The 23,218-nt window shown below is 37.9% G+C and overlaps 1 protein-coding gene across 1 annotated transcript; it reads right to left on the reverse strand.

Annotated features, from left to right (window-relative positions):
* Positions 1-19,093: 19,093 nt before the first annotated feature.
* LOC132551275 (uncharacterized) lies at positions 19,094-19,909 on the reverse strand. Its single transcript, XM_060215400.1, has one exon. The coding sequence runs from the start codon at positions 19,907-19,909 to the stop codon at positions 19,094-19,096; it is 816 nt and encodes a 271-aa protein (XP_060071383.1).
* Between the last annotated feature and the right edge of the window lie 3,309 nt (positions 19,910-23,218).

Raw genomic sequence — 23,218 nt, forward strand, 5'->3', positions numbered from 1 at the left:
AGACAATTGACACAACTACTGAGAGACCATTGTTATAACTACAGACAGACCATTGTTATAACTACAGACAGATCATTGTTATAACTACAGACAGATCATTGTTATAACTACAGACAGACCATTGTTATAACTACAGACAGACCATTGTTATAACTACAGACAGACCATTGTTATAACTACAGACAGACCATTGTTATAACAACAGACAGACCATTGTTATAACTACAGACAGATCATTATTATAACTACAGACAGACCATTGTTGTAACTACAGACAGACAATTGACTCAACTACTGAGAGACCATTGTTATAACTACAGACAGACCATTGTTATAACTACAGACAGACAATTGACACAACTACTGAGAGACCATTGTTATAACTACAGACAGACCATTGTTATAACTATATACAGACCATTGTTATAACTACAGACAGATCATTGTTATAACTACAGACAGACCATTGTTATAACTACAGACAAACCATTGTTGTAACTACAGACAGATCATTGTTATAACTACAGACAGACCATTGTTATAACTACAGACAGACCATTGTTATAACTACAGACAGACCATTGTTGTAACTACAGACAGACAATTGACTCAACTACTGAGAGACAATTGTTATACCTACAGACAGACAATTGTTATAACTACACACAGACAATTGACTCAACTACTGAGACACCATTGTTATAACTACAGACAGACCATTGTTATAACTACAGACAGACCATTGTTATAACTACAGACAGACAATCGTTATAACTACAGACAGACAATTGACACAACTACCGAGAGACCATTGTTATAACTACAGACAGACCATTGTTATAACTACAGACAGATAATTGACACAACTACTGAGAGACCATTGTTATAACTACAGACAGACAATTGACACAACTACCGAGAGACCATTGTTATAACTACAGACAGACAATTGACACAACTACTGAGACACCATTGTTATAACTACAGACAGACCATTGTTATAACTACAGACAGACCATTGTTATAACTACACACAGACAATTGACACAACTACTGAGAGACCATTGTTATAACTACAGACAGACAATTGACACAACTACTGAGACACCATTGTTATAACTACAGACAGACCATTGTTATAACTACAGACAGACAATTGACACAACTACTGAGAGACCATTGTTATAACTACAGACAGACAATTGACACAACTACTGAGAGACCATTGATGTAACTGCAATCATTGCTAACAACGGAAGGAAGCCCGTTATTACAACTACAGACAGACCAGTGTTTCAACGTTATATTTTTTTTTATCTGCAAATCGACTATTTTTACTACTTAAGACAGATCATTGTTATAACTACAGACATACCATTGTTATAATTATATACAGACCATTGTTATACTACAGACATACCACTGTTATAACTATAGACAGACCATTGTTATAACTATAGACAGACCATTGTTATAACTACAGACAGACCATTGTTATAACTACAGACAGACCATTGTTGTAACTACAGACATACCATTGTTATAACTACAGACAGACCATTGTTATAACTACAGAGAGACAATTGTTATAACTACAGACAGATCATTGTTATAACTACAGACAGATCATTGTTTTAACTACACAGAGACAATTGTTATAACTACAGTGAGACCATTGTTACTACTGCGGACAGACCATTGTTACACCTACAGACATTATACCTGATGATAAACTTTTTACACTAGCTGTCAGAAGGCCTTTGTACGAAAGCCTATTAGTGTCACTTTGAAAAACACAAAAAACTTTTTTTCTCGTTAAAACGCGTTAGTTATCTCGTTAAGACGCGTTAGTTATCTCGTTAAAACGCGTTAGTTATCTCGTTATAACGCGTTAGTTATCTCGTTAAAACGCGTTAGTTATCTCGTTATAACGCGTTAGTTATCTCGTTAAAACGCGATAAAATGCGTTATTTATACAGTTATCTATCTGAGAGATGTGACGTTTACGGTCAGGCTTCGGAATGAATTCGCTTATTTCTTTCGTGAAGAAGCTATCGGATGAAGGGAGTCAGAAGATGGAGAAATTAACTTGTTAACTGATATGTTTGCTTCTCAAATGTAATAGCTAGTTTCTAGCCTAAAGACAGGACCAAAAAATAATTAATGCGTTTTAACGAGATAATTATCGCGTTTTAACGAGATAATTAACGCGTTTTAACGAGATAACTATCGCGTTTTAACGAAATAACTAGCGCGTTTTAACGAGATAACTATCGCGTTTTAACGAGATAACTAACGCGTTATAACCAGATAATTAACGTTTTTTAATGAGAAAAAAAGTTTTTTTTCGCTTTTCAAAGTGACACTAATAGGCCTTCGTACCTTTGGTTTAGATGACAAATCAATGTTTAAATTGATCTCACCTATAATAGACCCATTGCTCCAACACCAATTTCTCATTGGAGGCTAACACTTTTTGCAGTTTAAATATGATTGTTCGAACTGCCCATCATTTCACTTTCATCTCATTTTATCTAAATGATGACAATCACTTAAATTAAAACTTCAGTTATAAGGGATCAGCTCTGGAATAAGCTGAAGGTCCGACTAGCTTGTGTGTGACAACTGGATCAGAAGGTCCGACTAGCTTGTGTGTGACAACTGGATCAGAAGGTCCGACTAGCTTGTGTGTGACAACTGTGTCAGAAAGTCCGACTAGCTTGTGTGTGACAACTGGGTCAGAAAGTCCGACTAGCTTGTGTGTGACAACTGGGTCAGAAAGTCCGACTAGCTTGTGTGTGACAACTGGGTCAGAAAGTCCGACTAGCTTGTGTGTGACAACTGGGTCAGAAAGTCCGACTAGCTTGTGTGTGACAACTGGATCAGAAGGTCCGACTAGCTTGTGTGTGACAACTGGATCAGAAGGTCCGAGTAGCTTGTGTGTGACAACTGTGTCAGAAAGTCCGACTAGCTTGTGTGTGACAACTGGATCAGAAGGTCCAACTAGCTTGTGTGTGACAACTGGGTCAGAAAGTCCGACTAGCTTGTGTGTGACAACTGTGTCAGAAAGTCCGACAAACTTGTGTGTGACAACTGGGTCAGAAAGTCCGACTAGCTTGTGTGTGATAACTGTGTCAGAAAGTCCGACTAGCTTGTGTGTGACAACTGGATCAGAAGGTCCAACTAGCTTGTGTGTGACAACTTGGTCAGAAGGTCCAGCTAGCTTGTGTGTGACAACTGTGTCAGAAAGTCCGACAAGCTTGTGTGTGACAACTGGGTCAGAAAGTCCGACTTGCTTGTGTGTGACAACTGGGTAAGAAAGTTCGACAAGCTTGTGTGTGACAACTGGATCAGAAAGTCCGATTAGATTGTGTGTGACAACTGTGTCAGAAAGTCCGAGACAAGCTGGTGTGTGACAACTTGGTCAGAAGGTTTGGCTAGCTTGTGTGTGACGTTTAACCCTTCAGCAATTCTACACATACCTTAACTTCAGTATCGTGTTGGATACATATGATTGACAGATAAGGAAGCAATGTTCAGACACACTGCACAAAAGTAGCGGGTCTGCTTGGCTTGTACATAGTATTGCATACGGTCTGTGGCATTCAGCTGACGGAGCATGTTTCCTTTTGTTTCATTGACACATAGAGCCGTATGTTATCACGCCCAGGTTCGATTCCTTGTCGGGCACTCGGCTGGAATGTGGAGGTTTATCCGTCTTTTCTCACTATCTAAAGGATAAGATAAACAACATTCAACGTTATTAATTTGTTTGTGCATTGCGGGAACAATTCCTTACATGTACTCTACACCAATGTATCATAACATGTAAGGATAGCAAATCCAGCAAATGTCTCGAAACATTTCCGAATTATCTCCCTTGATGCACTGTGTCGTGCCAGCCATTGTAGGACTTCAGTTTACAAAGAATCGTGATCAACATCGACAGTTCTCTGGGTTATCTTAGCTAGTCAGTCACAACAGTGATGTAGGGTGGTGATGACAGGCGTTATATGTATCAAGTTGGCCTTTTATGAACTCTACTTGACCAGCTAGTGGCACAATTAACATAGTACTTAGTCTTTGTGAAAAGGGAGGTTGATATACTGAAATTGCATATTCAAAACCGAGGTCTAATTGAGTCTGAAATTCAACAATGACACATCTAGTTATATAGTACAATGGAAATTTATAAATTAAACGGACTCAGAAATAGTTGCACGTTGAAAGAAAACTGTCAATAAGGTACTAGCTAGCAGGAGAGAGGTCACGGAACACAGTTAAGTAACTAGTCAGTGAGATAGTGGCCACAGACCCCTGCAAAGAGACACCAACTAGTGACGGTGGGGAGGGGGGTTGCATACCACTACAAAGAGTCACTTACTAGTAGGAGAGCGGTCATAGACCACAAAAAAGTAACTAGTCAGACCACTGCAAATAGTCACTAGCTAGTGAGAGGACAGTCATAGACCACTACAAATAGTCACTAGCTAGTGGGAGGACAGTCATAGACCACTACAAATAGTCACTAGCTAGTGGAAGGGAGGTCACAGACCACTACAAATAGTCACTAACTAGTGGGAGATCGGTCACGGACCACAAAAAAGTAACTAGTCAGGGGGAGAAATGTCACACAACACAACAAATAGTCACTAACTAATGAAACGGCGATCACAGCCATTACAAAAAGTCGCTAAGCAGTGGGAGGGCAGTCATAGACCACTACAGATAGTCACTAACTAGTGGTAGGGCGGTCACAGCCATTACAAAGAGTCACTAACTAGTGAGAGGGCGATCACAGATCACTACAAATAGTCACTTGCTAGTGAGAGGGGGTCACATTTCACTACAAAGAGTCACTAACTAGTGAGAGGGCGATCACAGCCATTACAAAAAGTCGCTAAGCAGTGGGAGGACGGTCACAGATCACTACAAATAGTCACTAGCTAGTGAGAGGGAGTCACATTTCACTACAAAGAGTCATTAACTAGTGAGAGGGCGATCACAGCCATTACAAAAATTCGCTAAGCAATGGGAGGGCGGACACAGATCACTACAAATAGTCACTAGCTAGTGAGAGGGAGTCACATTTCACTACAAAGAGTCATTAACTAGTGAGAGGGCGATCACAGCCATTACAAAAATTCGCTAAGCAATGGGAGGGCGGACACAGATCACTACAAATAGTCACTAGCTAGTGAGAGGGAGTCACATTTCACTACAAATAGTCACTAACTAGTAGGCTGACGATCACAGACAACTTAAAAGAGTCACTTGTCAGTGGGGAAACAGTTGCGGACTACTGACCAGTTGGAGAGCGGTCAAAAATCACTGCATCGGACCACTTTCCAAAGCTGTCATCCGCAAGCCTAGAGGTTACAGGCGACAGACAGAACTTGCTAAAAGGCAGCATCACTTCCTGTCCTGAAAGGAACATCCAGTCACAGAGATGTAAAGCCCTAACCTAGCCAGCTCTAACACCATCAAATTCAAACCTTCCTAGGCACGCGTGTTATCAAGGCTGTTAACAGAAAAGGTCTTGTTGACATTACAGAGGACAAAAACACATGTGAACAAGAATCTTGACAGAATCCTTAGACCTCGGAAAGATTATCCTGCAATTTTCGACAGGAAAATCTTTTCTATTTAACAACGTTTTCAATAGAAGTAAAATATGGAAGAATCTTTGTGGAATTCACGGGATATGCGTGTTCTTAGCTAGATATACATGATTTATGTTTAAAGATGTCGATAATAAGTGATACACATCGCATTAGAATAAAGAGGACAAGAATGTTCACTTCACAAAGACGATAACCATATAATGATAAAAGATTAGACTTTTATCAAAGATTCAAGTTCTAAAGCCAGATTCGGGTGCCTGCCTCGAAAATATCACATGACCGAGACTACCACAGCAAGTCCCAACGCCAAAGTAAAACCAGAGCTGGGACGTGCAAACGTGCTTAGTTGTTTAATATGTATCCATCACAAGACTGCCCTAAAACCATGTCCAAATTATAGCAAAGGCAAGAAACAAGTCACGATGACCATGTTACATGTCGCAGAAGTAGGGTCAATCAATATATGATTACATGGAAATGTTGCCTTTTATGTGATAGTCTTCAATAAGGGTAAAAAGGTACTTTGAATCACAAACAGGCGAAATCTACAGAAAACATAAGAAAAAGAAAATGTCACTTAAGTAGACATTTCGACAACAAACTTAAAATACATTGTAATGTTTTCACACACGTTTAAGTGCTGCTCTGTACACAGAAAAATTACCATAAATGTTTCTTATTTGTTTATCATAAAGCATTGTATTTGTAATCAAATACCGTAAAAGAGATGGATGGTATTTGCTGTGTTTCATAAAATTGATTTGTTGTGTGGCGTCTGTATGTTCTTCTGCAGACCGTTTGGTACCAGGGTGTTTGTGATTGGCCAGAGGTTGAATAAACCGTGTGGTTGTTGTGTGAAATACCGGTACTGCAGATAAGCCGATGGTAGTGTAAACCGGGTGTTTTTATAGAGGTCTCATGTACTGTGCCGTTGTCCGTACTGTTACTGTTTGATTGGCCGGTTGTTACCAGGGGGACTGCCCCTCATCAATAATGAAGAACATTTTGGCTGTCCAGAGGAGTAAGGTGCCTATGAACATTCGTCAGATTTCCATCGGGAATATCGACTCCTTTCAGCGTTAAAATGTCGCATGATTTCAATAAGATACTCCAGTATATTAAACAGGAAGACAACACATATTGCTCTGCAATGTATGAAGGATTTCCGAGTATCAAGTTAGATTTACCAAACAATCTATCTGTTACACAATAGATGCAACTAAGTCCACGTACGAACGCAAACAATATTGCGTCATCACCAAAATTAGATATGCTTTTTGTTTACTCGTGGACTGATATTTTCTTCTGGAAAAATAGCAAATTAGTTTTGAGCAACAAATAACAATAAATTTCCCATAGCGTGATTTTTTATTGCATGTTTATAGTTATTTCTCAACCAAAATTCACAATAGAAGTTGAATCATTGTGTCACTAAGACATTCACGATATTTGACAGTTTCTGTGGACAACCTGTACATCGTTGGTGTTCCACAGTGTCCTGTATTACCAGCTACATATGAAAGATAGTGGTGTTAATATCGAGTCTCAAATAGACCCCAAATACACGTTCTCGGACTGTGTACTTCTAGTAAAGAATCGTACCCATACTCGGTTAATGATAAACGTGTAGAGGACGAATATTCGATATATCCGAATGTTTATAATTACACCACTGCGCCTTCACTTCCTGCCAGTTAACACGTCGTGTGTAGCTAACCTAGATGGTGGTCACTTCTAATATTGACCGTATCACTGACCTTGGTACTCGAATCATTGACCTTGGTACTCGAATCACTGGTCTTGGTACTCGAATCACTGACCTTGGTACTCGAATCTCTGGCCTTGGTACTTGAATCACTGGCCTTGGTACTCGAATCACTGGTCCTTGGTACTCGAATCACTGACCTTGGTACTCGAATCACTGGCTTTTGTACTCGAATCATGGACCTTGGTACTCAAATCACTGACCTTGGTACTCATCCACTTGAAGAATGCTGTATCTATTGCAATGACGCACAAATTGTTTTCTAATTTACAAAAGCATGAATTAATTAAATAATGCTTCTCATTGTTTGTTATAAATCATTTGAATAAAATCGTAATTTTACAGTTCACCATAGCAACCGATGACAGATATATCTCACCTCTCAGGATAATATTTCTTATGTCAGGAAAGCTAAAGTTTAAAATCTATTACGTTGGTTTGATATATATCTGTCTATATCACACAAAGGTGAAATAGTCTTTGTTAACCTCTGGAGACAGAAACAGAAAAGAAGTCCCTGGAAAGAAGATACTGAATGCCTAGACGCATTTAACAAGATAGACTGGTAAACATACAGTACTTGCCTTTAAATGTCTGAAATTGCAAGATGCTAGAGGTTATACACGTTGAAATAAAAGTTAAGAAAATTGAAACTAGCTAGGCTGAAAACGTCCGTCTGACATGTGATACTGAGAACTATATAAGGGGTAATTATGGACGCCTAGTTTGCCTGAAATGTCAATGATGATTTGAGTGATTTTTTTTTAAAAAGACACTGGATTGGCGGCGTCCCAATGGTCTCGTTCTGTGTTATTTTTGCGATCCGATGGTCGTCTGCCGACAGGAATGGCCGAGGTTCTGTTGTCCTGGGTAGGCATTCCATTCTAGGAAATATCACACCAGTGAGCAAACGGGATTAGTTCTTACCGCCAAAAGTCATTTCTGTTATCCGTTGGCGGAATTTAGCCTTCCAGTCCGACGATGATTTTCGTCATCAATACCTTACATCTAAAATTCCCCAATTCGAAAGTTGAGGGTTGAACTGGCAGGTTACGGCACACGTCAAAACGCCACAACACCACCTAGCGGACATATCTATTTTCATGTGATATTTCGTTAATGATGTGTTATAATCCTTTGCTGTTTTGGCTTTGTTACGTTTCTTGTACGTTTCAATTATGAAATCAAACTTCATATCGTAACTTATACAGAAACGTCACAAAGTATATCCATTTTGTTATCTTGTCATTTTTCAAAATATCCTCTGACTAAATTGCACTTTGATCAAGTCTTCCGCCATCGTCCGCCATCTTGTACATTGATATGGATTTTGAATATTCAATTATGTGGCTTTAAATGGCCATGCCTTTACATTCATTTGCTCTTTCTGTGCTTGATTTTCCACTTTTGGTGTTCTTCTTGACACCGTTCCGCATTATGACACTGGCTATTACTAAAATATCATTATTTTTCTTTGTTTTCGTACATATTCTGTCATTTCTCGCTGCACAATGTGTTTTGGAGATGAGGTTCTTCTTCCAGCAGAACGTCTGTTGGGCGTTAATAACTGTGTTATGACGTCAAATCCCTTTATCACATCTATATTTAGACATCAACAGAGCAGAACTGAAGACATACAAGAGAATGACACCTATCAATATGAATTAGATTTAGATACGTTCAAAGTATTAATTAAACTTTATACTACGGCGTTTCGCCACTATATGGTTCATTACTGATGACTTAAGGTATTAAAATGTAGGAGATGATTGAGTAAGGTGGGAGTGCCGATCTTTTGTTTTGTTTCGCGAACAAAAATAACTGCCGTACATGGATAAAACACTTCTCTGTCAGTCTGCAAGTAAGTTTAGGATGATATTCATATTCAAAGACGCTTTAGAAATATAGTTTTAATCCTTGATTTATATATTGATCTGCCTATATTATCACACACTATGACACAGGTGTGCTTTCATGATAGCTAGCAAGGTTGCTGGTGTACATTTAAGATTTATTTGTAATGCGGTTCCGGCGTCTGGACGAGCGGAGCTCATCAAACATTTATTTGACACATAACGATGACAATTTGTCAGGTTTATTGTGTAGAGTCCCCTGACAATGAGTTTGATTAAATCATGGAAAAGCCTTTCATGTATACATAAGGGAAACTCCACATGCTCCTCGGGATCAGATGATGATCTCGTCAATTCCCAACCGAATATTGCTTCAGACTTTTATATTATATAATTATTATCTAATGCAGTTATCCTACATTATATGATCTCGTTAGATTGTCTCGTTTTCTTATGCGTCATATCAAGAGTCTCGTGTATGCTACGGGGTTATGTCCAGGGTAGCTCAACTGGTAGGAGAAGTCACTAATAAATGCAGCGCCCATAACAACGGCTCCCAACCTTTAACATTTTCCATGCTTTCATCAACACTTTATATCTTTGGAAATGTATCTATGAAATGCCTGATATCCTAGAAGTACACATTCTATATCCTTCAGTAACTTCAAGAACAGAGTTGATGAAACGAGTTTACTTCCTCTTTCATGTATGTGATTGAGGTAAAAATGAATATATGGACACTGTAACATGCTCCATTGGTACGTTGGGCAGCCATCCATCTAGCTACTTACCATATTGATATAAAGCGGTAATTCTATTTTTAACATGTCCCTTATCAACAAATTAGGTAGAACAGTGTAATTGAAAAACTAAGGCTGATTTTACTAATAAAATACCTCGACCAAAATTGAAACAGTCTACAGAAGAAACTGTTTCGCTGGTTATAACACATACCGTAGGCCAATTCCACGAATGTAGTAGAGGGACACGTAAAATGAATTGCAAACACCACCACTAACTTAAAACTCGGTCTAAGATTCCGGTCACGATAACTTTTGAACGGCAAAGCGAAGCTAACGAGACAGGTTTGATTAATTCCAAACCGCTTCAAGGTCTACTTGAAACGGTCATTTTTAAAGAAGTATTAGAATCTTAACGTAGTTCTTCTCCAGTTTAAGTAGATTAGGTTCTATACAAAGAAGTAATATACCTAATTGCTCGTCTTCAAACGTTGTTTTACAAATGAAATTTCGAAAATGTCAAGATTGGATTATTATTAGAAGTTTAGACTTTTCATACGGATGCCTAAAAATACATACACAGTAAGATACAACATGTATAGATATGTGACTTCTTCATGTGTAAATTACAATCACGTGATACTAGTATGCTACCTATTCAGTTGTTAGTTACAATTACGTGATACTAGTATGCTACCTATTCAGTTGTTAGTTACAATCACGTGATACTAGTATGCTACCTATTCAGTTGTTAGTTACAATCACGTGATACTAGTATGCTACCTCTTCATTTGTCAGTTAAAATCACGTGATACTAGTATGCTACCTCTTCATGAGTCAATTAGAATCACATGATACAAGTTTGTGCGTGTCAGTAGATGGTAGTGTATGATTACCAGTATCAAATGTCCCCTAGAGAGACATCTCCATCGCTCTGTCCTCCTCCCTTACGTCACGTGTTTTCCATGGTATCTTGATATGGTTATTCACTGACCTTGCAAATGATTATTTGTCTGTTACTCTATAAGATGGTGATGCTGGTTATCTCACTGTGTATTGGTCGGACTCTACACAGATAAAGGGGGCATATGGATTATAACATGTCCAATTATGGTGTATTCCAGGACAAACTGTAATCAGATTATGTCCCACAGTAAATTCCAAACTAATCAAATATTAACGAGAAAATATTCAATTTCAGAAAACTGATACAATTTGTCGTCTTGTTGATTAATTTCAATAAAAATGTATATATTTGGTACGAAGAGGATTGGTCGTACGCCATTGTCGTTCCTTATGCACAACTGTTACCATGATCCAGCCAACATCGTGATGTATTCCGATCATTACGTCCCCCCGAGAGTACTCGTACATACTATCGTTATATAAATACTTAATATTGCTCATCATTGTGTCATGACTCGTTATATATTCACGAGCATCCGTAATTAATCAGCTTCAAAATACTGGATCTCGCCGGGAGATTTGACTTGCCAATAAAAAAATATAACACGACAAAGTATATGGTCCACTGGTCAAAGAAGAGTTGAACAACGATGCTTAGAACCATTTCTGTACCGTCAACGGTGTTATTACCTCTTTATGAGTCAGTCACAACCACACCAGTACTGTATATGGAAACACTGAGTGACTATTAGCATCATCTATAAGCCAAAAAGAAAAAACGGAAGCGTATTTCGTTAGATTTTTTAAAACCCGATATTTCGAGATAGAAAGTCGAAATTTTGAGATAGTTATCTGAAATTTTGAGATACTTATGCGAAATTTCGAAATCATATCCCAAATTTTCGAGATAGTATACATATAGCTGTATTCCAGTGCTCATTGCAAGCATAGACATGTCGAAGAATTACGTGAATTTATCAAAATTTACTTCAATCTTCGACTAAGCCAAAGACACACGTGTCTTGCTGGTCATCAGCGACAGAAAATGAGACGCCATTTTGACTTTCCGTCGTAAACTAAAAGCAAAATAGTTGAAAAAGTGCACATCATCCAAGCTGTTTCCACGCTTAAATCTGTTTTCTAATATTATTCAATATTATCATTTAAGTAATGTCGGGAAACATCATCATGAACAAAAAAACAAAACAAAATGTAAAATATGTCGAAACTAAAACCTAAAAAATAACCACTTATAACAATTATTCAAAATGGACAAAATTTGAAAAAAAAGAGAGAAAAAGTCTTTAGTGACAATAAAAGAAAATACGTGGCTTAACGTTCAGCGTACTACGTAAAAGTTAGATCAGTCAAGTACGTAATGATGGGGATTATGGTGTAAATATTTCCTATTTAACCAATTATCTTCTAGTACAATAAATAACATAAAATGAAAACTGTATCGGATGTAGATCTCCATATCCATAATTACCATATAAAATGACACCCAAGAGTTTGAAGCCAACAAAATTCTCTTGTTTAGATAAACGATATAGTCTGTGCTATTTAAACAATACATTTAGTGAGCAATATAAAATGCGTGTAATGTTTACGTATAGAATGTAATTCTTAAATCCACGTACAATTTTTTTTCTTACTCACTGATCTTCTTTTGACCATTATCACATGTACACATTTATGTATCCTAAAACTAGTACTACAGATACAGAATACTCACTATCTTACCACTGCGCCAACCGACCACCCAGAGTATACCTGTACAGAATGGACAGCGTTTTAAAATCCCAATAATCACTTATGTTATAAAAAGATAAAACTGAAAGACAAATTACTTTACATTCTTTAATTCTTTCAATCAATTCGAAATTTCGGCTTACTTTTATCTCAAATTTTCGACTTACTATCTCGAAATTTTGAGTTAAAATATATCCATGTATTTATGAACGTACAAAAGTCAAAACATGACTCCTTAGAAACAGTCGTTACAAATATACTGCCATTTAATATCAAATGATTATGTTATGGTTCATAAACATAACGATAATCGCGGGAGTAGGGCTCTCAAATAAATGATAGATTGTACGTTTGGGATAACATTCCAGTTTGTATGTCCGATCCATTTGCCTATGACCGTAATATTTTCTGTAATGCTTGTACTTTGCGTGTCGACACGGACCTGCTATTGGTGTTATTTAGTAATTACCATCCATTAAAAATATTCGAGTGTAGCCGTTGATATGGCCACTAATTGTACCGGGGATTTGTTTCGCCACTTAGAAACTATGTCCATGTTATGAAGATCATGCAATATTAATTGAACCACAATGATTTCACCAGGGCAGGTTGTCAAGGAATCTTGTCCTGTTGACTCTGGGGTCAATTTTCATTGTAAGTGCATATCTACATCATTTCGACATCATAAATCTCCAAGATCGATAACCACCTCTAACTTCTATCGTATAATATACTGATAATTTGATAACAACGTTGTACGCAAGGTTAATTTTTTCAGAAATCGTACTTTTCCTAGTCTGGTGCTGCCGATCCATTATGACACCTCTACATTGACCATTGATATAACAGACACGATGCTCACGAAAGCCGGAATTATATTGCATTTTCTAGACCGTATAAGATTATTAGCTTTAACTAATAAACGTAACGAAATTAGTCTGAGTCCGAAGTGGACCCATCAAGAACAACACCTGATAATATACAAGAGCTGATATCTAGGATAAATATTTCATTTCTCCTCACTTTACACATTACCTGTCTCATCATTATCCTTACGCACATCACTTTGTGTTTTGTTTGTGTGTTTTTTGGCTGATCATGCAGCGTTCTTAGTTCGTAGTGGGGTCTTCACTACGCTGTGGTAACGTTCATCCAAGATGTCTTCCCCTACAAGCACGTGCACGCAGTCCAGTCCGAGATATCAGGTAGGAAAGCTCTAGAAGCTGGGTGTCATAAAAGATTGTTTGTCAATTCGTCAATCTTAGATATAAATCGAGGGAGAATGGTTATAGGCCGTCATCAGTCACACCATTAAACTTCTGTACAAACTCACGGCATGGTAATGTGCTCCGGGTCCTGTGAAATTGTTACAGTACGCGGGTGTCATACCTTGTCCCATCGGCTCTGGGTTATCATGTGATTATTTGGACGAGTCTAGATCAAAGCCACACATCACTTTATTTCAGATAATTTTATGGTATGAGTTGGAATACAGAATAACACACCAAGCCTATATCAACCTTCTCCGGTTTCGTTGACAACTAAATGATATTTGTTTTACTAAAACACTTGTTGTTGACTACGATTTTCCAGCGAAGCTTGGAAATGATCAGAGTGGTTTCGTGCCCAGGGCGAACTGACTTGGTACCGATCATTTTTTAAGGTAATGTTGGTTGCCTGGAGACTTCAATCCTAAATTTCTTCACTCATGCTTGTACCTGTAGGTTCATTGGATCCGCAATGATCCATTTTCTGTAAGCTCAGCTAATCTGAATCTTCAATGATCCATTTTCTGTAAGCTCGGTTCATTTGTGTTCATAATGATTCATTTGCTGTAAGCTCGGTTCATTTGAATCTACAATGATCCGTTTTCTGTAAGCTCGGTTCATTTGAATCTACAATGATCCGTTTTCTGTAAGCTCGGTTCATTTGTATTCATACTGATCCATTTTCTGTAAGCTCATTTCATTGGACCACAATGACCTATCTTCAATGACCCGTTTCCTGCAAGCTAAAGACTAAATATCTAATATGTGTTGATCGAAACTGTTAGGGAGGTATCTGAGTTTCCATCGCAGAATCGTACATTTCCGTTCTTTGTCTCCGACTCCTTTACTATGGATAACATTGTAGTCGTAGGTATCGATATATGAGAAGTCATCTGATTTTTTCTTATGCGAAATACATACTGCCTCATCCATAGATATCTATAAGGAGAGGCTGCCATTGAAATACCCTTTCTTTGACTTAATTGTCGTGTATAGCTTTCTCTACACTTCTAGCTGAACATTTGAATTCGCTTGATAGACTTTTTATTGCTGATCTGCCAGAATTAGTTGTAGATTACAATGTCTCGTTTTAACGAAAACCTCTGTTCTTCTGTTTCTTTCCACTGGACATAAGCTAGTATACTCTCTTTTGTGCGGTTTTCACTACTTTCCAAAACAGCTCTTCCGCTCATTCATTGTTATCACTTATGGTTTTCTGTATTTGGGTTTTAGAAATATTAGTACATAATGTGTATCCTTGTCAATAATTCTCCTTTGATCTTGGAAGTCATGCTTAGTAACGCACCACACGTCTCTGGACTAGGAGTCTTCGATGGAGCAATTCCATCTGACAATACATGATATAAAGCGAGGAAAGTTTAAGAAAGCTTTCCGTGGGTGATCTAAAGAAATAACAGTGTGCGTTTTTTGCAGAAATTAACAAACGTACTTATGGTATGGAAATGAACTTAATAAATCGAAGTGATGGGCGTATTTTTGGCAAACACATTTCTTTTAAAATTGTACCGGTTGCGTTTCATATCCAAAAGAACTCGATGATAAGATAATCTTCTTGATCATGTGGCATATGTTGTTGATTGAGATGACGTATCTGTTAATAAAAGACTGTTTAGGACATTTTTTTTTCTTCACTTTAAGGAATGCTTTTCGAGTACATCTTTTAAAAATGATACAGCACTTCCGGTTCTGCAAATTTCTTTTCCTATTGACTATAAATAGCTTCGTTAGATGCCTAAGATATTCCTATATAGCGTGATGAGTTGCCATTGAATGTTTTTGTTAAATAAAACGAACAACATTAAGCACAATTTAAGTGGTCCCTAACTTACAGCCAGGTGTATATTGTATACAAATTAATCCGTTTGCAATCTTGTCGAACCATCTATCCATACCTTCCTCACCTTATGACTGTTTTTATCGTATCTTTTTGGTATGCAAATGTTGTCATATCATTTGACAGGATTTTAAAGTCTCTTCAGGTTTAAAACGATCAAATGTAAAACCTCTCTTCTCATCTTACGTTTAATTAAAATTGAAATGTTCCCCTGTTGACAGAGTCAACAAGCAATGTCAACAAAGACGTTTGAAAATATACCACATTCACAACGAGGCTAGTTCTTCAATTATACCGTAAGGTGTTCCAGGGACACTAACACATCGGACAAAGTCTGACAGTTCAACATTGATCGCCGAGGAGTTATTTATAACTCGTGTACTTTGATATGGCATTTTAACACGAGAAATTGTAATAAGGATAAGCTGTCTATAGTAATGAACGATCACCTGTATTCAGTATACGCATCCCGGTAGTACCAAAGCGTCCTCACAATGCCGAGCAAGAGTTACAGGTGTAACATATTCTACATCTATGTATCCATTAGTTATCATCAACCTGAAGATGGTTTCTATTAAAGCGCGCTTTTCAAATACCTTTAACTAGCATAGTTCAAATTGTCGTCCAATAATGGTGTACATGTCCTCTTCTGTGGAACTCGTCAATCAGAATTTGAAAGCACAGGACTAGAACAATTTTACCTCATCGAAACACCTGTTATCTGACGTCACGAGATTGGATTATATTTTTTTTATTTCATCGTGACATCACAAGGTTATGACTCACATATCAGCCTTGTTATCTGACGTCACGGGATTCTGTATTTATACAAATTTCACCTTCTATCAGACGTTATAGAATTGTGTATACATCCTTACCTTCTCCCTGACGTCACAGAAATATCTATATCTGACCGTCTCTCTGACGTCACGAGATTGTGTATACATTTATGACACCCTCCCTGACGTCACATTATGTGTTTAGATACATATTTGATTGTCTTTCATATGTCATGAAATAGTCCACATATTGAACCTCCCATGTGACGTCAAGAAACTATGACCACTGATTACATCTTGGACTAAACCTAATAGACGATGTCCATTCAGATGACTCCTGGCCGTTAACACACAAAATATACCTCTCATTCGACTGACGTCACGGTATTGTGACAATAAAGGTCAGAAGGAAATTTTCGCCTGATTCTACCAGATGTATAATCAATATTGCGGAGGTCATTTCATTACCAGTTTATTTCCATCTAGTTTTTCTTGTTAGCCCCCACAAAAATAAACCGCTTTGTAGCTACTCACGGCTCGCTTTACTCACTTTCCGATCATTCAAACGCGAATTAGCTTTTCAGCAAATGGCATAATTTCTTCTAATCCAGGAAAGCCCGAGACAGAAATATGTCCACTGATAACCGCTATAAGGTTTTCTTCGATTTTTCTCGAAATATGATGGAAGCAATATTTCGGTGTCGCACTGAGACCAATTTGCCATAAGGAGTGTGTCCTATTTTGGGAGATTCTAATATACATTGTGCCAGCATCCGCAGCAGCGTGAATTATTCATAAACGTCGCTTTCTATACTCTATATAGAAGATGCGATGTTTCTTTCGAATTTAATGTTACAAATTTATTACAAATCCACACCAATTTTTCCTTTTTATCGCCTCGTGAACAACCAGTGGCACTTTGAGCGGGGTGCCCTTGTAGTGATGACGACCACCTCACTGAATTACACGCGGGAGGCCAGTCGATAGGGTAAAGTTTCTTGTCCAAGGACATAACCACGCCAGCACACTCCGGACCTTTTCTTAAGTCCCTGAGAAATACAAGCAACCTCGACCAGGAAGCGCCGAACCACACATATCAGAGCGGAAGTACGACTGAGCCAACACCCACCCCTCCCTCCCCCAATCCCTACATCAATATAGATTCTTTATTGTTCGTGTTACTTGTCAATGCTCTTTCTAAACCCACTCTTAATCCCAATTATTATGACTATTGTAAATCCTTATCCTAAATCTACAGCGTATCCCCCTTCAACATAACTCTTGTTTATCCTTGTCCTAAATCAACTTCTAATCCTCGTTTGAACCTACTTCTAATTTCCGTCATTATCAATATTGTAAATCCTCATCCTAACCCTTCCGCTAATCCCTATCAACTGTTAATCCTCAACCCAACCTTCTGCTAATCCCATTTATATATAACTATTTATCCTCATCCTAACCCTTACAGCTAATCCCATTCAATTGTTAATCCTTACCTAACCTACCGCTAATCCAATTTAGATATAACTATTTATCCGATCCTAACCCTACCACTACAAAGTTACATTGTAATGTAAACAATTGTGATATATAACGTGACAATACCAGCGATGTTTGAATAAATGTTATAAAAAAATAGACAAATGGTGCTGATTTTGTTTGGTTTCGGTTAGAAGTAATTCCGATCCTGTACTGGTCTGTCACATCTCTGTCGTTAATACGAGGAGAAACTCTGTTAGGAAATGATTACCAATATTACAATTGTCACAGTACTGCAACGATTTGTACACAGATCCACTTTACGAAACTATATATCTGTGTGTCATTATTGAACGGAACTACACCTTTCAGTCATAATTCAGATATTTAAACGTGATATCATATCAAGTTCGACGTTATCTTTAACCTTTAACAGTGGGGGTGGTGTGCATGGTTCTTTGTAGACTTCTAAACTACTTGTTAGGGGCGTGGAAGTAAATGTCTACATTATACAAGTCTCCATTCAAACTCGAGTACAGTTATCAATTATGTCTTTCTTAATTTTTTACATGGACGCGTATTTCATGCAACAAATACATCTCTTTTGAAATGTGGAAAGTGAGGTTTTACAAATCACAGTGAGAATAAGGTAAGTCACCTCATTCGGAGACGTGGAGAGCAGTCGGTGGCAGATTGTGGTATCGATGGACACTGTAGTTATCTGAATTATATCGAATTCCGAACGGTCTTTATTGTGTCATGAAGAAGGCCTGATATAGTTATATATAAAATAAAGAAAAAAATAGATTTGTGTTTGATTTGAAACATTTTCCTCGACAACGTGTATCCAGATGCCATGTTAAAAAATTTGCACATACCACCAATAATCATTCACATCAATACTATTTCCCTATGGTCTACACTATTACTTGTTTTGTTTGTGTCATTTCCTCAATACTGAACCCTTTTATACTTTAAAGCGTAATCCACTAGAAACTTCTTAAACCGACAGCCATACCATCGCCTTTCAACTCACTCAGAATCTCTCAAAACCGACAGCCAAACCATCGTCTTACAAATCACTCAAACTCTCAAAACCAACAGCTTTAAAATCGTCAAATCTCAAAACAACAGTTACAAAATCGCCATCTCTCAAACCAGCAGCCACAACATCGCCATCTCTCAAACAAGCAGCTACAACATCGCCATCTCTCAAACAAGCAGCCACAACATCGCCATCTCTCCAACCAGCAGTCACAACATCGTCATCTCTCAAACCAGCAGTCACAACAGCGTCATCTCTCAAACCAGCAGTCACAACATCGCCATCTCTCAAACCAATAGTCACAACATCGCCATCTCTTAAACCAGCAGTCACAACATCGTCATCTCTCAAACCAGCAGTCACAACATCGTCATCTCTCAAACAAGCAGTCACAACATCGTCATCTCTCATACCAGCAGTCACAACATCGTCATCTCTCAAACCAGCAGTTATAGCATCGTCATCTCTCAAACCAGCGGTCACAACATCGTCATCTCTCAAACCAGTAGTCATAGCATCGTAATCTCTCAAACCAGCGGTCACAACATCGCCATCTCTCAAACCAACAATCATAGCATCGTCATCTCTCAAACCAGCAGTCACAACATCGCCATCTCTCAAACCAGCAGTCACAACATCGCCATCTCTCAAACCAGCAGTCACAACATCGCCATCTCTCAAACCAGCAGTCACAACATCTCCATCTCTCAAACCAGCGGTCACAACATTGCCTTCTCTCGATCCAGCAGCCACAACATTGCCATCTCTCAAACCAGCAGCCACAACATCGCCATCTCTCATACCAGCAGTCACAACATCGCCATCTCTCAAACCAGCAGCCATAACATCGTCATTTCTTTAATTAATGGTTACAATAGTCCAACAGAGAGAACTTAATGGTGACGCCAACTTTTTGCATTATTATCTAACAATAAAGCATTGAATCAGGCAGAATGCTTTGTGCAGTGATGATTTCCCGCGAAATGTGTCGACTATAACCTTCAGTTTTTATAAAGGTGTTACATCACAGACATTTGACATTAATCTCTTACAAAACCTAGTCATTTTACGAGTGTCACTTAGTGCATTTTTGATGTGTGTCATTTTTCAAATCTTCACATTTATTGGGTTACATGCGCTGATAAAACATTTATATCAATTGAAAACGATAGGGAATGTATTACTTACGCTGCTTAAAAATAACTGTTTAATCGATGTTACTAAAACACAATATTAAAGTTCATCTGCCTATAACTCTTTATCATAGATGTTTATCAGTGACGCAATGATTAATCACACTCTCAGGATTTAAACTTTAAAATCATTTATCTTATCTAGAGTTTTTTAATATCAGTTCGTGTAAAGTACGACCTTATTCAGAGGGGAAACAACTTCTACACTTCATTGTTTCTACGAGAGAAAGTTCTGACTGTGTTCTGATTCTTATTGCTTGATCAAGGTTTTAGATAAATGAGTAACAAATGGCGATGTTATCACTGGATACCATAAAAGATGGAGACTTTAATATCAATGTGAGGCCAAATGTCACAATGTCCAATGACTATTGATAATGAAGCTTCAAATCCGAACAACATAGACGACATTTTCAGAACTTCTAGTGATACCGTACAAAACAAACCGTACTTTAGGAATATCCATTCTGTTGTTGTCAGTACTCGGGAGACTTACAGCAAAAATACTAGTGATGTTCATACTTTTGTTATTGGTACTCGGGAGACTTATAGAAAATACTAGTGATGTCCATATTTTTGTTATCGGTACTCGGGAGACTTATAGAAAAAATACTAGTGATGTTCATACTTTTGTTATTGGTACTCGGGAGACTTATAGAAAATACTAGTGATGTCCATACTAGGGTTACCGGTACTCGGGAGACTTATAGAAAAAATATTAGTGATGTTCAAACTTTTGTTATCGGTACTCGGGAGACTTATAGAAAATACTAGTGATGTCCATATTTTTGTTGTCGGTACTCGGGAGACTTATAGAAAAAATACTAGTGATGTCCATACTAGGGTTACCGGTACTTGGGAGACTTTTAGAAAATACTAATGATGTCAATAATTTAGTTGTTGACACTTGGGAAACATGTGGAGAAATACTAGTGATGTCCGTGCTGTTCTTGGTTAAAGATGGGAGATGACCGGCGACATTTTTTTTCCTAGTTGTGGAGGGAAGGTAACTGGGGAATGAAGACTTTGGGCAAATAGGGACTTTCTTTTCTAGTAATGGAGGGGAGGTAACTTGGGACTGACACGGTGCTTCAGTTCCAGGGTTATATACGGAATGTAGGATAACTAGGGACTGGCATGTGTATCATATAAAACTAGCTTTGAAACCAAATATAACAACAAACCGAACATAATGAATAACTATGTATTTTTATAACAGGGATATTAAAGGTACGACAATAAAGCAACCGTTAGCCGATCAATTCAAAAGGGTGCGTCCATAGTTGTGTTTTTATGGTTGTAAAAAAATACCTACACAATTGCAGGATTCTCTTTTTCTACCTGCACTCCCTGTAGTCATAGCAAACATTTATGCATTGTAATTCTGGGTATTATATACCATATCTATACTACTTCGATAACGGGACACTAATACAACACAATTAACAGCCTGTTTGCGTGTAACTCTAAACTAACATTTCATGTGACTCAAGCATGCAATAAAGAAACGTTTACGTTGTTTAATTGGATAAGACCTAGCATGGATGATATGTCAAGTTGAAACATTTTCCTTCTGTGACAGACCTGAACAATCCCGTCTCGTCGCCACAGAAATAACATTTCAGAACCCTTATACACTTAAGTCATCCTGGTACGTCATTATGATTTGAGTGTAGTCCAGTTTATGCGAGATTCATTTTCGTTTTTAACTATAACCATGCCAAGAAATATTGGTGGGGGTTTCATCATTTTAGATTTCGTTGTAAATTAGAATACGAGAAAAATAATGACGTTGAATGCTCTCTCTAAATATTGTCGAATTTCTGTACCACGTTACAAATAAACTCTTTCAAATGATTGCACTTATTTTATCACACTTGTTGCTCTGGAAGGGAACTCGTGAGGGGGAGGAGGCCGTATATTTGGGGAACGAGGTCAGTCAAGTGAGAAAACTACAGATGTTCACGTCTGATCGCGGGATCGAATCCCTGTTACCCGTATGAAAGACGGAAAATTTACCACTGCGCCACTCAGCTACACATTAGCTGCATTGCTTCGTGAATTCCGACATCACAGAGTGTTTATTGTATAACGGAATACTCACTGCGATGACATGCAATACATAACACGGTGGTCATGTGACCAGAATATAATTAATATAAAGATATCAAGGTTGTCATGTGATAAATATTACGTAATAAGCAGATCGTGCGGTCAGTATAACATGACAGCAAGATAGACATGTGACCACAGTATGAAATAGCTCGATGGTGATGTGATTAGTGTGAAAATAAAGCGGTGGACATGCTATCATTATAACTCGATGGTCATGTGACTATGTGCATGAAATAACAGGCTTCCTGTGGGAGTGGGTTAGAAGGAGGGATCACAACTTGAAGGGGGATATCTTTAGTTTGCTAATACGAAGTTTGTCTCTAACCTAATCCATCGAATCTCGTTATCTCAATACCTGGCATTTTTGACGTACTTTAACATTATCAGATTAACTGCGGACATGACGTCATTGAATTGTTGCTCTGACGTCATATCACTGTTCTGATAGGTAATCCTCCCCGTATCCCCATAGGGCGTGACAAGAAAATCTCATCCTGGTAAAAGAGAATAATAGAATATGTTACCTGTTTGTGTTCGTTATAGATTTATCTCAGGCAAGGGCCGAAATTCCCTAACAAAACCAGTCTCATTGGAGGCGGTGCCGAGAACGAGATGTTATAGAATGTCAAACCTAGACTGAGCTTAATTCAATCTTGAAATATAAACAGATTTTTTTACTTGGACATTAATGTGTCAAAATTGTCTGAAAAATTCTCACCCGTTTTCATTTCCAAATTCTTCTAATCGATTAGGTAATCTCCTTTTGTGGTTAGACAATTGAATATAACATCATTTTATTTGTGACGTCACTTGACGCCAAATATCGCGTAAGGATACCACACAG

Source organism: Ylistrum balloti, unplaced genomic scaffold (genome assembly GCF_031769215.1).
Source record: "Ylistrum balloti isolate Yb309-2 unplaced genomic scaffold, AGI_CSIRO_Ybal_v1 Utg370190, whole genome shotgun sequence".
Lineage (NCBI taxonomy): Eukaryota > Metazoa > Mollusca > Bivalvia > Pectinida > Pectinidae > Ylistrum > Ylistrum balloti.

Bases quoted from the DNA above. Each gene is read 5' to 3' on its own strand.
- LOC132551275 (XM_060215400.1), bottom strand. From the start codon at position 19,909: ATGGCTGCTGGTTTGAGAGATGGCGATGTTGTGACTGCTGGTATGAGA.